This window comes from Ambystoma mexicanum, chromosome 1q (assembly GCF_040938575.1).
Source record: "Ambystoma mexicanum isolate Mex_15411 chromosome 1q, UKY_AmexF1_1, whole genome shotgun sequence".
Classification (NCBI taxonomy): Eukaryota; Metazoa; Chordata; class Amphibia; order Caudata; family Ambystomatidae; genus Ambystoma; species Ambystoma mexicanum.
This window is the reverse complement of record NC_090922.1, coordinates 1343081984-1343100189: the sequence shown is the minus strand read 5'-3', so window position 1 is coordinate 1343100189 and position 18206 is coordinate 1343081984. Positions and strand designations below refer to the sequence as shown.

Below are 18206 nucleotides of genomic sequence, written 5' to 3'. Positions count from 1 at the left end.
GTCGTCGTCGGAAGTCTTGCGGGTCTCCTTCTAGGAGTCGGTCTCGCCACTCCTCGGCCTCTTCGAGGCATTCTCGGAAGCGCAGACAGCGGTCGTCTTCCAGGTCCTCTTCTGAGGACTCTTCCCGGCACGTCGCTTACCCCTCCAGCCGTGCGACGCCAGAGGAATGGGCTTCCTTCGGGAAGAAAATGCTGGCGATTCTCGAGTCGCAGGGTACTAAACCGTCCGCGCCCCCGAGTGGGGTCGGCCGTGAGAGGTTGAGAGACACCGCTCGCAAGAGTGGTCGGCACGAGTCACAGGAGAGGCCCCGTTCGGACAAGGGGACTCGTTCTCGACGTACCCGTTCCAGGTCCAGGTCCCGGTCCTCGACGCGTTCGAGACTGTGTGCACCTGTGATTTCTTCGAGGAAGACATCGACGTCTGAAGCGTCAAGGGCGTCGACAGGCTTTCTCGAGGCTCCGGCTCTGAGGAAGACGTCGAAGCCGTCGACGAAGGACACGCTCGGAGCTCCGGCTTCGAGGACTGTGTCGACGCCATCGATGCTGGCGGCGCTGCATCTGACGTCGACGCCGATTTACTCGACGCCGATCCTCTCGGCGCCGATGCCTGTTCTCCCGGCGCCGATTCACTCGACGCCCTCGATGCCTATCGAGGCCGGGGTGTCGGAGGTACCCTGTGGCACGTGGGGAACCCCCTAGAAAGGCTCTGGTTAAGAGCAAGCACTCTCGGGTGCCTTCTTTTCACCACCTGGAATATATTTCGGAGGTGGATGAGGATTCTGATGGCCTGGTTCCTAGTCGGGTTCCAGATGAAATGGTCTCGGGCCATAGCCAATTTGACGAGTTGAGGCAGTCACTGCATGATGCCAGTGGACTGGACACCTCTCCAGAGGTGGAGTTTTGTAGGCTGAGCCTGGCTTTAATGCCGATTCCTCGTACCGGCGCCTTATGGCTAGGGTCTCCGAGTACTTGGGATCGTCTGCTCCCCCAGGGGAGTTTGTGCAGGATGATCTCACGGACATCCTTGATGTTGATCCCCCAACTGACCCGGTACTGCCGTTTCATATGGCTCTACAGAGAAGGGTGGTGGCGTCTTGGACTGCTCCGGAGAGTCTCCCGGCGGTGGGCAGGTCCTTGTCGCGAAAATACCGTCCAGCCAGTAGTGACCCCTGCTACTTGACCAGGCACCCCACTCCAGAGAGTTTGGTGGTGCAGGTGGCCACGGCCCCGGCAAAGCAGGCGTTGTACCCTACCATCCCTCCTGATAGGGACGACAAACGATTTGATGGCTGGGCGAAGAAGGTGTTTTCTTCGGGGGGTATGGCGCTTCAGGCGGCCAACTCCATATGTGCCTTGTCTCATTTCATACACACTCTGTGGAACTGTGTTGCGTTAGCGGCTGAACATATTCTCGAAGGGGACAAACGGGATGGTTTCCTTGCTATGGTCCAGGATGGTAAGGATGCCATGTGCGAGTCCGTTCAGTCGGGTTTGGACATGGCTGAATGCGTCAGCAGGTCCATGGCGGTGAGCACCGTGATACGCAGGTTTGCGTGGTTGCGGAAGTCGGGGTTTGCTCCTGATGTGCAGTCCCGGCTAATCAACATGCCCTTTGACGGTGAACACCTTTTTGGCAGCAAGGCTGACGAGAGCCTTGAGAGGTTGCAGACCTCCAAAGCTGCAGCAAAGTCGTTGGGCGCTGCAGTTCGCCAACCTTCGCCTTTTCGTCCTAGGGGACAGCAATGGAGGGGTGGTTCCTTTCGCTATTACTCGTCCTTCAATAAAGCGAGAGGAGCTAGCAGTCAAAGAGGCCAACGCAGGGGTACCCGTGGTGCCAAGGCCGCTCGGGCAGTTGCCTCTTTGCCCTCAGGTAACGCCGCAGCCGCTACCACTCAGTCATGAGGCCATGTCCCATGGTTCGCCGGTTGGGGGAAGGCTGGCGCAGCATCTTGTAGAGTGGCGTGCCATTACTTCAGATGTGTGGGTTCTGGAGATCATAACGCACGGCTACTGTCTTCCCTTCCGGCAGAGGCCTCACGACAATCCACCAGGGAACCTCTCTTTGAAGAGTCCGGATCCGCTCCTTGCGCAGGAAATTCAAGCCCTGCTGGAGAAAGGCGCCATAGAAATGGTGCCTGTAGCGGAGAGGAACAAGGGATGGTATTCCCCTTATTTTTTGATTTCGAAGAAAGACGGGGGATTGAGACCCATCATGGACTTGCGCGGTTTGAACAAACGCCTCAGGAAGGACAGGTTCAAGATGGTTACTCTCTGTCAAGTCCTCCAGGCCCTTCAGCTTCAGGACTGGTTGGTGTCTCTCGACCTCAAGGATGCTTACTTCCATGTGCCGATCCATCCCAAGCACAAGAAGTACCTGAGGTTCGCGGTTGGCGACTCACACTTTCAGTTTTGGGTCCTGCCGTTCGGATTGACCTCCGCCCCGAGGGTTTTCACCAAGCTCATGGTGGTGGTGGCAGCGCATCTCAGGCAAGGGGGGATTCACGTCTACCCCTACCTGGACGATTGGTTGGTCAGGGGGAGCTCTCCCGAGCAAGTCCTGGATCATCTGTCCGTCACCTGCCACTCCCTTCACAGGCTGGGCTTCTCCCTCAATTTAAAGAAGTCCCATTTGACGCCAACACAGCGGCTTCAGTACATCGGAGCAGTGCTCAACACTTCCCTGGGGCAGTGTTTTCCTCCCCAGGTGAGGGCTCTTCACATTCAGCAGATGGTGCACAAGTTTCAGCATGCCCAGACGCTCCCAGCGTTCGAGTTCTTGAGGTTGCTCGGCCTCATGGCATCCTGCATTCTTCTGGTGCCAGAGGCTCGCCTGCAGATGAGATCTTTGCAGTGGGCAATCAAGATGCAATGGTCGTAGTCCTCCGGCAGGATGTCGGACCCGGTTCAGGTGCCGCCCTCCGTCGCCCAGGACCTTCTGTGGTGGGCCATCGATGGCAACTTGATGAAGGGGGCTCTGTTTTGGCTTCCCTGGCCGGAGGTGACGATTGTGACAGATGCATCCCTCATGGGATGGGGAGCTCATGCCAACGAGCTGACGGTCAGCGGTCGTTGGTCTCCGTCGGAGTCCAGACTCCATATTAATCTGTTGGAGCTGAGGGCCGTCAGGCTAGCCCTGAAGGCTTTTCTGCCAACTGTGTGAGGAAAGAATGTCCTGATCCTGACGGACAACACAGTGGCCATGCACTACCTCAACAAAAAGGGGGGGGCAGGGTCACTTTCGCTGTGCAGGGAGGCGATGCAGCTTGAGTTCTGGGCCATCCAGCAGGAAGTTTCGATCTCAGCAGTTCATCTGGCCGGAGACGAAAGCGTGACGGCGGACGCTCTGAGCAGGCAGAGCACGATCTCTCACGAGTGGGAGTTGGCTCAGGAGATTCTCCTGGAGATCTTCGCCCTTTGGGGGACCCCTCAAGTGGATCTCTTCGCCTCCAGTGTCAACCGGAAGTGCGAGAGGTTCTGCTCGCAGCAATTTCCTCCAAAAGGAGCCTTAGGAGACGCGTTTGTGGTGGAGTGGTCATTCCCACTGCTGTACGCGTTTCCTCCAGTCCCCGTCATCCCGCAAGTGCTGCAGAGATTACGGAAGTTCGGTTCCCGGATGATCCTCTTTGCTCCGGCGTGGGCTCGGAGGACGTGGTACCCGGACCTTCTCGATTTGTCCATCTGTCCTCCACGTCGTCTTCCCTACCGAGGCGATCTGCTCTCACGGGAGGGGGTCAGTTTCTCCATCCAGAGGTCAGATGCCTCAACCTTCACGCTTGGCTTCTGAAAGGTTGAGGTATAAGGATTGGGACCTCCTTGAAGACGTGATGGAGGTGTTGCTCTCGGTCCAACGGCCAGCAACAAAGTCTCTGTACCGTTGCCGTTGGCGTAAATTCTGCGACTGGTGCAGAGTTCAGAATGTGGATCCTTTTGCATGTGACATTCCCATGGTTCTGTCCTTTTTACTTTCTTTGGCCCACAGGGGCTTGCAAGTGGGTACCATTAAAGGTTACCTGGCGCCGCTGTCCATCTTTAAGCGCTCGTCTGAAGAGTTCCTACTTTAAGATCCCTTTAATTTCACAGTTTCTGAAAGGGCTCACTAATGTGTTCCCTCCGTCACCTTTCCTGGTGCCCGGTTGGGTTTTAAACCTTGTTCTTAAGTTTCTTATGGGTGCTCCGTTTGAGCCTTTACATTCTTGCCCTTTGAGGCTCTTAACTCTGAAAACTGTGTTTTTAGTTGCAGTTACTTCCGCTCGCAGAGTGAGTGAGTTACAGGCACTTTTAGTTAAGCCACCCTTCACTGTATTTCACAAGGACAGGGTTGTCCTTAGTCCGTCCTTCTTTTCTTCCAAAGGTAGTGACGGAATTTCATTTGGTCCAGAAGGTTGTTCTTCCGGCATTCTATCCTCCTCCGCATCCTGGTAAGGAAGAGGAGAGGCTCCATAGGCTTGATCCTAGGAGAGCTTTAAGCTTTTATGTTTCACGCATGTCCCGGGTCAGAGTGGACAATCAACTCTTTATGGGTTACGCTGGAAAGCGTTTGGGACAAGCTGTGACGAAACAGACTTTGTCTCGCTGGATTATTTTGGCCATCTCGGAGTGTTACCGCTTGGCGGGTAAGGACCCACCGGCTGGCTTGCGGGCCCATTCTACCAGGGGTATGGCTGCATCTACTGCCCTGCAGAGGGGTGTTCCTATTCGCAACATCTGTGATGCAGCCACCTGGGCTTCAGTACATACATTTGTACGTCACTATTCCCTCGATTCCATCCGAGGACAGGATCTGGCCTTTGGCAAGGCAGTCCTTTGCTCTGCTATTTGATTGGCAATTCTAAATTTTGATTCTAAATTCTTTCCCTCCTCCTTGCTCTGGTACTGCTTTGGGAGTCTGTCATAGATATGGAATACGTCGGAGGACCCAATCCCCTCGAAGAACAAGTTACTTTCTTACCTGGTAACGTTCTTTCGATGAGTTGGTCTTTGAGAAGTGGGTTGATATGCGCTACTTTGAAGGGTTCTGGAAAGATGCCAGAGATGAGGGAGTCGTTGAGTATGGGCCTTGCTTGTTCTCCTGCGCAGGTGGAGAAGAACATTTCTTGAGGAAATGTTCCTCACCTACCCCAACAGACTGGCTGCTATTATGTCATTGTCATGTCCGACTAAACTATGCAAACTCCTTTTATCTGGGTGCACAGGCCTACCAACTTAACAAACTCCATAGAGCGCTAAACGCAGCCGCCAGACTCCTCCTTACACTGGGACAAAGGGACCACATCTCGCCTGCTCTCCACACCCTTCACTGGCTGCCCATTGGACGAAGGGCCACTTTCAAAATCCTATGCATCACCCACCGAGCAGTACACAAGACCAGCCCGACATACCGCCAAGAAAAGATTGTGCTGTAACTCCCATCACGCCCCCTAAGATCCAGCACAGCCCTCTTACTAGTGATTCCTACCTCCGATTCAGCCAGAATTGGAGGTCAGCCTTCTCTACCTTGGCACCAACACTGTAGAACTCACTGCCTCGCCACATTCGACACAACCAGGACTACATGGACTTCCGTAAAGCATTGAAAACTTGGCTCTTTGCCTAAACATTGAAAGGGACCTCCTAGAACCACCAAAGCACTCCCCCAATGGACAGAATTTGGCTTATACAGCATTACCTCAAATTAACAACTGCTGGCCCCAGAAGCCGGCCAATAATGACACCATCACGGAAATAGGAACAGTCAGGGCTAGAAAGCCAGCTTCAGCGACCAACCGGTTCTATGACATCCAGCTGCTGACTCTCCGCACCTTCGCCTGACTAAAAAGGCCACTACTAATCGTATGCTTCGACCTGACATGCCTATCTCCACCAGATTAGACATCCCACACACTCCAAGACCAGAAGATGCCTATCTATATATATCATCCTGGAGACCATAGCCCAGCAGCACCCATAACTAAGCTTAGCCACCATCTACCCATAAGGACGGACAGCACTATCCCCCCATGAGATGCAATCCACTGTCATACCGCCAAATCTGCAGACTCTGCATGACTCTGCACACTCCCATGCGCAATCTGCCTCACTAATAGCAAATGTGACTGGGCCTGCCCTTACCAAATCTACCCATTGAGATTTTAATTCACAAAACCACAGTCACAGGCCTCCCTGATCATCCAACCACGATCTGCCCGGTTTCTGCCAACCCCTGCCATACTATAGCTACCGGGAATCTACCCACAGAACCACTACTGCAGAGCCTGAAAGCAATATGCTTCAAACATCATGAACAGGCCTTATGTCACCCACAATTGGTATTCAAGGTGGTATCTGCTCAAGTAAGGCAAGCAATAAGGCTATGAGTGACCTCGCCTGAGGCGGAGTACCAACTATGCGGTACTGCCTCCGTGCATTATGTTCTCTAGCACTCCTACCTCAATGAGTCTACGTTGTTGCAATATATTTATATAACCACCACCATGCCAACGAGCAACCCAGCCGCCACCATAAACCATGACCAGAGAACGGAAAACCGGCCTTTGACTCCTAAAACAGAGCCTCAGATTCGAGGACCTGCCAACTGAGCGAAGATGACATACCTGCACCATCTGGAGAATCTGACTCTGAGATCCTCTGCCACGAACGACTAGGACAGACACGCATGCACATTGGGCTCCAAAAGTAATCGGAATCAGAGGCCTCCTACCAGTAAGCACAGTGACTCATCACTCGTACCAATATGCACACACTCCACTTTACACCAACAATTGAGCGCGTCTATACCCCTCGATCAATTTCAGCCTAGCTGCACACATACCTACACTACTCCATGAACACTTCAACAGCCTGATAGAACGCAGCTATACCCCAGGAATAAATCGGCCTAGCTTCACACATAAATCTTTTATACAAGCCCATGGCCGCCAGAATACAGACTTTGAGTTCAACTACCTTGCTGCTCACATTCCACGGATCTTTTCACAAGCACTGCACCCTGTGTTAGAATGCAGCGACCAACGTGCCAACCGCACTGTCTGCACACTTACAGAGTGCACCCAACCATTATAGACTATCCTACTCTCACCACTGATCTGGACTACGGTCCCCAAGGGCGTTCAACCCACATGCGCTTTGAGATCATACCAATGGTATATAAAGCGCTATACAAATGCACATTAACAATTACAGGAATGGGGACACTATTTTTTGGGCGACAGACATGTAATAATTGTGTTGATAGACCATAGAAATTAAATGTTTCTGAGATTGACCAAGACCTTGACTCTAAAACGTCAAGTCACCATTTTTTGCTGAGTACGACTTTGTAATACACTTCAAGCTGGCCCGTTATGACAAGGCAGGGAAACTCTGTCTAGGTACGAACTGAAAAGCTCCATTCTGTTGAGATTCTAGAGAAGAACTTTGTTGCTGGAGGTGCTGAACCTGTTGAGGTTGTTTGTGGAAACATTTAGCAGCAGAAGTCTCCCAAGCATGTGCAGGTCTGGGTAGGAAGGGACCCCCTTTTGGTAGATCAAGAAAAGACTCCCTTTTGTTGGCTGCTTAAAGGAGTCTGTGGCTTCCAGCAACTTCCACGGGGCAGGCCAACTGGGACAGGACACTGGCATGGTTCTCGTACTTGCAATGTTAAGACCTGCAAAGAAAAGGATTTCTGTCTCAGAATGCTTGTGCAGGCAACTTTGTCTCCTCTTTCATGAATCTTCAGAAATTCTGACACGTGTGCTCCCTGTAGTTTCTTATTACAGGTGCTTCTCAACCTGCCACACACTTTTTTGCCACAAAATTATAGGTGGTAAGTTTGGGTAAGGTATAAGGTATATTGAATGGTAGATATTTTAATGAGTGGGGAGTCCAGGGTGTATTATCCTCCTGTCCCCCACATTGTATGCAGTAAAAAGGTTATACATTTGGCCAAAGAAAATCCCTGAATGTAATTCAGCAAACTATTTTGGTAAATCTCCATTGATCCACGAGAAACAGGGAAATGTCATACTCGGAAATAGTTAAGCTCAGACAGTGGCACTGAGTGTACATTAGTTATGAAAGACCAAGCACACGAAGTATAGTGTTAAGGAAAAACGTTAACGTTTGATGGGAAAAAACTCTTAACATAACCTGCAAGATATTAAATTCTATAGACATTAAAACATATCCAATTAGTCCAATCACTAACCTACTGAAACAGCAGCAAATAAATAGTCGAATGTTTAAATTACAGGAAGTGACATCATAGTTTTTGATTGGCAGGTGCTGGTTAGTTAAAGCCACATTTCAATGTTTAAATCTACACTAATGCCCAGTGCGTGATAATATCTGTTATGTTTATTACATTTAACTTGGCCATGTAATTTGGCACATTGAAAGGCATGATCAGCGCACAATGATGGTCCTGTTTTGTAATACAGTAATGGGTATTTTGTAGTGCTACCCTGCTGGAACTAGCCATTGGTAAAGATAGACAAAGAAGCAATGTGCCACCACTCCAATGAAGTGCCACACTCTATGCATAATCAGATCTATTTACCACATGAATCACTGGTCAGATGTGCTGATTCTGTAATGCTATTATTAAACTCGGTGGCACAATCTTCTATCGTTTGTTTTGTCTGCAAATTGTCTTGAAGTTTCATTGTACTAATGGGCCCATTTACAAAGGAAATCACCTGATTTTAATTATGAAACTTTCTCTCATTATAGGGAGTGGGCAGTCAGCAACTAGTAGTAGTTTAACAACTCCAAGCCATGCGAACATGTCTCCAAATACGGTCCCGGACTTCTCTTACTCCAGCAGTGAAGATGAGTTCTATGATGCAGATGAATTCTATCAAAGTACTACTTCTCCAAAGCGTTGCACAGAGTAAGTAGTTTAAACTGCGCATATGTCAATTTGAATGTCAGAATCTTAATAAATAATTCTAAAAACACGTTTGATAGTAGTAGGAGATTATGGCATGTCCCATGTAAAGCTGCAGCTGTAATTCCCAGTGATATTATTTGTGACAAAACGTGGGCCGCAGAGATGACCAGCTTTTACAACTTGTTGCAATAAAAACATGCTTCCAGACTCCAGGGACAGTTAAGCTGCTCTACTTGTGTACATTTCTCCCAGGGGGATTCATGCCTCCTTTGAAAGAACAGTCCTTGGGTTACATGTTTATTCTAGATCATATGTTACACTTTTGGGAAACGGAGTGACACTGGCATCCTCTTACAGCAGTATCTCATTACCCACATAGATATCATAGATAGGCCTTAAATGTTGCTCAGGCTCTGGTCAAATACCCTTTCAGAGACACCAATATCCCAGTGCTGGTTGGTCAGCTTTTAAGACCCGATCTAGGCATCTCCTGTGGTTCCAGCACCTCCCCTGTATGATTGCTTGCAAATTTTAGCAGGGTGAAAGTAAGCAGCCCCCAAAAAGGCATTTAACACTCCCCAATGAGAGTCAATAATGGACACACCCCTGGAGGGAATGAGACCAAAACCAAGTGCGGGTGAAAGTAAAAAAGTATTTATCTAAACCAATATAGGGCAAGCAAAGAACTCTGCATAGTTCCGAGAGCGCTCTGACAATAATTAGAATAAATCCACATTATATTACAAAACCATATCACCTATGACGTGGGAGCTAGGGATTACATGAATCGAAAGGATTGGGCAGGGACTATAGCACATATAGAAACTGTAATGTCGGTGCTTGCTGATTGGTGAGAGACGTCACTAGATGTCGAGATGAGGTGTGTAGGTCACCTGGCCTCATCAGGGTGGTGTGTCCGGTCATGAGATGTCCAACTTGATACATTGTGAACTAAGCTAACATTTTGCCCTTGTGGCCACACATACTATTTCACTAATCATTCTAATTTATTCTACTCTGTAACGAATAAAGGTTGTTAATCTAACATCACACAGAAAACGGCATGTAACTCTAAATACTCACAATATATCATTATAAAAACAATACATGAAAAGGAGGCTGCTTAGGAGCTTAGGTGCTCGGTCAGGGGGCACATGTCTGGGATACCTCCAACGATCAGCTCTGTTAGATCTAAAAGGGGCATATTTATAGCTTGTTAATACGAGAGTAAATATATGACCAGCATTGTCACTCGGGGCTGGGGTTGACTAGGTCATTGGGGCACATAACTGGTACATCAAAAAGGAGACGGGATGTGAGGGGCTCATTATCTGTAATTCTTTATCTAAAGCAGTTTTATGGGGACATCGTATAACAGAGGGTGGGGTGGAGAAAGGTAAACACTTCAGTGTAGGCATGGCAAAACGGCTAGGAGTTTTATCTGTATTGCTTCAACGTTCATAAGCAGAGGCCTTCAGTTGTCAGCCCAGCCTGTGAAGGGGAGAGGGTGGGGGCTGAATATGCAGTCCAGCAGGAGATGGGAGAGAGGGCCCTGGCGCTCCTACTTTGTTTGCATTATGGGGTTGCATTCATATTATATAAACGAGGGGTAGGAGCGAGCCAGCACAGTTACATATATACATCAAAGATTATATAAAAAGTATAAACACTTATATGTAATTCACATCTTCGTTTATCATGGGTACCATGTTTACAGCATAACATCTATGGACAAGAGGTCTTGTTTAAAATCACATAATTGAGACTTTACATTGGAGCGCAAGGCACGCGTAATAAAATCTTATATTAAATAAATGAGGTAGGAACTGGTTAGTGTGTGTGTGTGTGTGTATTGACAGTCGACAACGCTTTGCTTACAATGTACAGTACATAATTCAATGCTCAGAGATCAAGTGGCTGCTTATAAGGATATTCTATTAAACCGTGGGCACCTACTATATTCAGGGTGGATGCATTTCTTAGCTTTGTTAAATACTCATTGACTTTATACATCGTTTCGCGTGTTGCGCAATAACAGCGACCATTGACCAATAGTGAAAAGATTCAAACATACATCGTATAGGTCTATGTACACTCTGGGTGGATGCATGTCATCTCGTTTGAATGTGTACGATTAAACTCATAGCCGGAGGACGAATTTATCTTCCTTTCAAATGGCTGAACTACAGGGGTGAATCGGGGTGGCACACAGGCTTGGCATTCTCATCTGGCACTTCAAAGTGTGTTACAGGGTTAGGGGTTCCGCACAACATATATTATAGATGCAGGTGTAGGTGAGGGGACAGGGCATATTTCATGAGGACAGAGTTGTTTTTTTCTCAGGCCCCAGCCTTTGCTCTTGTCATGGGTAGGTCAATGATGTTCTGTGGAAGGTGGAAGATACAATGTTTGTAATGTGGCTTCTTCACACCTAGTCTCCCGTGAGAACGGACCTTCAGCTGGGCGGCCAAGGGGAGGGAGGGTGAGTGAGGCGTTGGGCTTGCTGTGTACGGTCAGCAAGTGGGGAGAGCTGGAGCCCTGCGGTGTGCATGTCCCAGTGAGGCCGAAGTTGGTTTTTCTAAAATGGAGTCTGAGTAACAGAAAACGGAGTCGGGATCTGGCTACAGGGTGAGCCGTGTAGCCCCATGTGTCGACCCGCAGCCACCCCGCATCCCGGGCCCAGGTGCATAGGTGGCTGCCGGGCGAGTCATAGGCCGCACGTTGAAAGGGAAATGGAGGGGGGGGTCCTAAAGACCTTTCCTCCCATACAAGGGTTAGGCAACAACTTTTGATAACAGCCTTCCAAGGCATTCCACTTAGCCTGAGGTCAATACAGTCCTAGCCTAATCCTTATGTGGACACCATGCTCCCATCCATGACTAGTACAGGGAGGATAGCTCAGCAGCAACGTGCTCGCCTTGGAAACAAGATGACAAGAATCAACACAGATTCGATCCCCGGGTCCACGCTTAAAAACCTCTGGGTATTAAGCGCGTTATATGCAACTAAGACATATTCCTGTAACTGCGCCTCGATGCCCCCGGGCTGTTTGAGCGCTTTAAAAATGCAAATAAGATGTTGGCCACCAGGGGGCGCATGGATGTTCTCCTCTTCCGTGTGAGCTGCGCTCCTCGGGTCCAGAAAAACAGTGAGAGCACCCACTGTTTGACCCTTCCTCCCCCGAGGCTGGAAAGTGCACGAATCAAGGTTGGAAAGGGCCCCCATCATCTGTGCGAAAGCTGGAAGAAAATCGGACCAGCTCTCACGAAGAAACATGCTTTTTATGAGTAGACGTGCAGCTAAGCCACGTGAGCTCCTTTCCTCAGCAAGATAAGACTGTGGCCCCTTCCCACGGAGCGCCGAGCCCTGTGGTGGATCTGCGGGCCCCACAACGCAACCCGCATGCAAGGAGGCTGAATTGAGGCAGCGGAAGAGTGCGCTCGACCCAACGGTGACAGGGTGAGTGTATCGCTCTCATAAGAGCAGAAACGAGGCGGAGGCCTGGCCACGACAGACCCGTGTCCTCCCAGCCTCCGGCACTGCTTCCCCCACAGCGGTCCCCACACCAACGCAACCTAATGGGCCCCCGCCAGGGTTGAAAACGGCACCCTGCTAGACAAGGGTAGAGGAAGACAACGGGAGCGGGGGCTGGGCCTGGACCAAGCATAACGCGCATAAAGATTCCGACAGCGCGTAGGAAGGCCCATCCCACCACCAGAAGGAATGAACGGTGATGACCACTGCTAACCCACGGGTTCCCGTGTGACCTCAGTGACCACACGCTTCTGAACAAATACAAGAGCTCACGTAACCTGATCACAAGACATAAGCCTGACAGTGGGGCCCGAGGGTGGTCACCGCAAGAGAGAGCCCATACCCACCAAATGAATAGACATCTATTAGGACTCCAACACCCCAGCGACCCAAAACGGGCACCTCTGGGTCTCCTCAGAGGGCAACTGAACACGGCTCTGCTCTCCACACAAGCGGCGCATACAAAGAAGCGAAAAAGGCGGCACTCAATAGTGCACCGGGCTATTACTGGCGGCATTGCATATCCTAGACACGCAATGGCACCACACTTGGCCTGAAGCGCCTTAAAGATACGCCCCTATCTCCTGGAATCATACTGAGGACATCCGGGACTGAAGTCACACTTGTGGAGTAATGGTCTGGCTAATGGAGGTGCCCAAGGGATGGAGGAATCAATGTCCAATAGAACACGCGGAGAGTGTGCAGAGACTAGGTACCAGAGCTAATGCTACAGAGACACCAACCACTTCGCGCCTAACCCAGCGACCATGCAATTACTAGGCACCATTTCTCATGATAACATCGTAAGAAGACTGTTGCGTTGAGACAGAAAGGACCGCCTGAGCCCAGAGACCACTGAGAGAGTACAAGTTAGCCCCACTGAAAGACCCTGGCACTCCAGCTTCTAATCCTGACGTACTCAGAATTTCTAGGAGACGCCATAGAGCGATATCTTTGGTATTTGAACGCACAACAAAAGCTGGCTATCTTTGCTTACGCTCCGTCATCTCACTGCACCAGCAACTCCAAAATGGCAACCACAGCAACCACAAATGATGAAACAGCCGCCACAAAAGGGGACATTGCTGCCCTACTAAGTGAAATTAAGAGCATGGGGGCCAATATAGGCGGGAAAATTGACAGATTACACAGCGCCTAGACAATATCGAAGATAGGTTAGACGGAGTCGAGAACAATCAAGTTTCGATAGACACCCTAGAGACACAGCTGGAACATAGAATAACTGACCTGGAGTGGAGGGAAGAAGATTTTAAGCTTAAAATTGACGATTTTGAAAATCGAGAAAGGAACAACAACTTAAGCTTTCTTGGAATTCCAGAACAAGAGGGTGAAACGGAGGAAGATCTCAAGAAAACACTTCACAACATCATTAAGCTTCTAGTTGCCAAAACACAATCGACGAACCCAAAACTGAACAAATTCACAGAGCTGGTGGCCCAAGGTTAGTCCTTGCCAGATTCCACCGTTACCAGGACAAGGCCAGGGTGCTGGAGAAAATGAGTGGCGGTGCGATCACCCTCATAGGAGCACAGATAACAATATACCAAGACCTATCCTCCCTGACGCTAGTTCTCAGGAGAATGTGTGGATCCCTCACGAAATGGCTGAAGGAACGGGACACTCACTATTGATGGGGATACCCCTTCTCCCTCTCCTTTTGAACATGGTGGTTCAAAGATCAGGCTAAGATCTGAGAAAGAGATAAAAGCGTGCATATCGGAGCTAGTTGAACCACACGGACAAAGGGATGATCGAGAGGACTTGAAAAGGGATGGAAGAGAATGCCGTATTCAAGGTCCAAGGAGAAAGCGGGTGAAAGGCTCGAAAATATTGATGAGGCAACATCTCTCCAGAGGGGTACAATTGGCCATAGCAGACTCGGCATATCTAAGTTACATTGGCTATAAAGCTCAAGGTTTGATTACTGGTCACTAGACTGACATTGTGACTCATGTTTGGTTTCGAATTATAAGTCTAGAACGAGGGGGGAGGCAGTGGTGGCTCATTTCTATTTTGATCTTATTTTTGCAAGGGACCGTGAGGTAACGGTCTTCGCTGGTGGTTCGTTGTCGGGCCAGTGCTTTCAACTGGACTTGCTCGGATGCCACCAAATGGGGAGAGGGAGGGTGCCAGACACACATGGCAAGACAACGGGAAAGGCAAAAGTAACATCGTCAGAGACAGAGGATGAGGGAAATGAAGTGTGGTTTGTTGAACAGATGGCATGTTGGTGGTTGCGGTTAAAGATCTTGTACACTCTGATATTACACAATGATGACAACCGCTGAATCAGGCAGAAGGGACTCCTTAAGGGTGGGAACGCTTAACGTCAAGGGGCTCAACTCACCAACCATGAGATTTCTAATATTCAGAGTTTCGTAGAGCAAAAATTGATGTCCTCCTTCTGCAAGAGACCAAATACATGAAGGGAGATGGGAGGCCAGTTCTTTGGAAACACATTGGTATAGAATTCTGGGGCTCTGGACCGCTGAAAAGGGGGGGGGGGATTCTCTTCAGGAAGGGAATAGACTTTAAGGTCACCAAAACATGGTCAGATACAGAAGGTCGAGCCTTATTGGTAACAGGATCTATTGGACATGTAAAGGTGACAATTGCCATGATTTAGTCTCCTAATGTAAGCCAAATTAGATCATGTCTAAAACAATCCCCAAAATAATGCTCGAAGCCACATGGCACATCATCCTAGGAGGGGATTTCAATCTAACGGCAGATCCTATCATGGATCGGAAGGCCGGTAACCCTGCCACATGTGATAGAATTAAAGGAGAACGTAAGAGTTTGCAGACATGATGCAAGTGTATGCAATAAATGATGTGTGGAGAGGGATGCACCCAGATGAATTAGGTTACACCTTCTCCGCACAACACCTTCACCCGTAATGACTATATTTACTTTTCAAGAGAGCTATATAACATCACAACACACACAGAGATTATCCCAATTACATGGTCGGATCACGATATGGTCATTGCTGACACACAGTGAGAATACCTACCAGTCAGGGGGAGTAAATGTAGATGGAAACAGAGATTGTTGAATACTTTAAAATAACAAAACCGGGATGATCTCCAAACAGGGGGTGTGGGAAGCGAGAAAAGCAACCTGGATGGGTGTCCTCATAAGGGAAGGGGCCCCTAAGAAAAAGGAAAGATCTCTGATTGAAAATAGGCTCCAGGGGGAGATCTGCCAGCTATATAAGGAGACTAAGGGAGGTGACACGGTAGACTCCGACTCAATTAGCGAGACGAAAAGGAAAAGGGAAGAACTTTGCCTACTATAACACGATCAGACAGTGCTTAAATTGCACCTGCTGAAAAAAAAAGAATGAAAAAGGGGACAAAGCTGATGCACTGGTAGCTGCCAGGAGCGCAGGGTGCTAGAGAGAATTGATGAAAAGCCTAATCCAGTGACAAGCACCCCCACCATCCCCGAAGCCTTTGCTGCCTTCTACGAAACATTGTCAGATCCAAACCCTACTGGCATAGAGAATTATCTTGCTGATATAGTTTTCCCAAGGTAGCAGACATTGACTCAGCTCACTTAGAATCTCCCATAACAGAAGAGGAGATGCAGAATGACATAAAAAGGTTGACACTAGGTAAATCTCCAGGTGAAGACGGATATACAGCCAGCTTCTACAAATCCTTTAGTACCCATCTCATACCATTCTTGGTTGAACTATTCAACGAGATTCTAGAATCAGGGAAAGGCCCAGACTCCTTTGTTAGAGTGCTATCCCCAAAGAGGGAAGGGACCCTAAAGCCTGTGGATCGTATCGCCCCATATCTTTACTTAATGTAGATGCGAAAATGTACACACGGGTGCTGGTCTCTAGGCTGGAGACACTTATGACCCATCTCATCCATCCTGACCAAGTGGGCTTCATAATCTGGAGACAAGGAGCCGATACCATGCGTAAAACCCTGCACCTGGTCAACGCCTCCCAAAGTATGTACAATGAGCCCGCCCTGCTCTCCATAGTTGCGGAAAAGGCCTTTGACAGGGTGGGATTTCCTGACAGCAGTCCTGCGCACAGTGGGCATAGGGCCTAAATTTAGAAGGGGGATTTGGGCAGTTTATACAGCACCCAAAGCCTCTGTATTTGTAAATGGGAACTACTCGAGATGGGTTGAATTAAAACGAGGTACCAGGCAAGGATGCCCCCTCTCGGCTATCCTGTTTGCTCTCTCATTGGAACCATTGGCTCAGAAGATGAGGGAAGATATCCGGGTTGAAGATATCCGGGTTGAAGGAATGCAACTGAGGGTCAGACTGAGTACAAAGTGGCACTGTATGCCGACGACGTACTCCTTCACGTGGCCAACCCGAGAACATCCATTCCCAGAGGTCTGCACCTCCTTGAGGAATACGGCCGAATATCTGGTTTCAAAGTTAACAAAACCAATTCAATTTTTTACCCCCTACAGGGGTCCGCGGAGAAAAACGAAGACAAATACTCCCCACTAGGTCTCACGATTGAGCATAGTAAGTTACAATATTTAGGAATACAAAACACAATAAAAATAGAAGACCTATACGAAGCCAACTTCCCAATACTTCTACAAAATGTTCACGCGGACCTTGCTAAGTGGAGCAAACTGACAATATCCTGGCTAGGACGCCTCAATGCGATAAAAATGATCTGTCTCCAACGGTTCTTGTATCCCTTCCAAATGCTCCCCATTAAGATGCCAGGACACTTCTTCTTGGAAGTCAAGAAGGCGATTGTAAGATTCCTAGGGCAAAGGAAAAGAACTAGAATCGCATACGATACCCTGACATTATCTAAGGACAAGAGCGGGGTGGGTCTCCCAGACCATAGAAAATACCATGTGGCAGCCCAATTACAGGTGCTTATTCCCCACCTCTGTAATCAAAAAGAGCCCCAGTGGATTTCGATGGACAACCACTATCTATCCCTGGCCACGGTTGTGGGCCTCAAGGACGAAACTACTAAATAGTTTGAAAGCACATCCGATATTAGAAACCATATGGGAAATATGGAAGGAAGGTACAGAGATGAGGAACATTTCCACATGGCCATCACAGCTGAGCCACCTGTGGTCACCAGGTATTAACGAACATATCCCCAACGTAGACAGATTTCAAACTTGGTACGAGGCGGGCGTGGAGAGAGTAGGACAGCTTTTGAAAAATGACTTTCATCACGCTCCCAGAGCGAGTGGAGGCCTTGGGGATAGGGGTATTGTCTACGTTTCAATTCCTGCAGATTAAGGGCGTCTTAACGAGACCTGAGTGGAAAGACAAATTGAGGAGAGAACGTCCCCCCTTTGAGATGCTGTTGAACTCCAGGACAGAGATGAAGGGACTGATATTGGCTATGTACAAAGCACTGATAGAAGCAGGTAGATGAACTATGGAGCATCTCAGACCGAAATGGGAAAGAGACTTGGGGTTGGGGGGGAAATATTGATCCAGACACATGGGGGAAAATGTGCAGAGCGGCGCCTAGAACATCGATATCAGGTCAATATAAACTACACGCTATCAAACTATCACATCGGTGGCAGTATGACCCACATAGACTCTCCAAAATGTATCAGTCAGCCAGTCCACTATGTTGGCGAGAATGTGGGGATGTCGCGGACTATTGGCACATGTGGTGGGGATGCCCCCGAATCAAAGTGTACTGGGATGAGGACTTGGGGTGGATCAGGGACTTAGATGGGGTCCAAAGAATGGCAGACCACTTCCTCATTTTGTTTGGTTTTGAAAAGTATGAGGATGAATGGAGAAGAGTCAAA

At 48.9% G+C, this 18206-nt stretch overlaps 1 protein-coding gene across 7 annotated transcripts in view; it reads left to right on the top strand.

The window, feature by feature from the left end:
• The window catches only part of OSBPL9 (oxysterol binding protein like 9), a 1764730-nt gene that overhangs the window by 787595 nt on the left and 958929 nt on the right, over positions 1-18206 (top strand). For all 7 annotated transcript variants that reach the window (XM_069642205.1, XM_069642206.1, XM_069642209.1 and 4 more), the window contains one exon: positions 8706-8865. In XM_069642205.1, coding sequence (XP_069498306.1) covers positions 8706-8865 — 160 coding nt within the window. The remainder of the gene's footprint in view (positions 1-8705; positions 8866-18206) is intronic.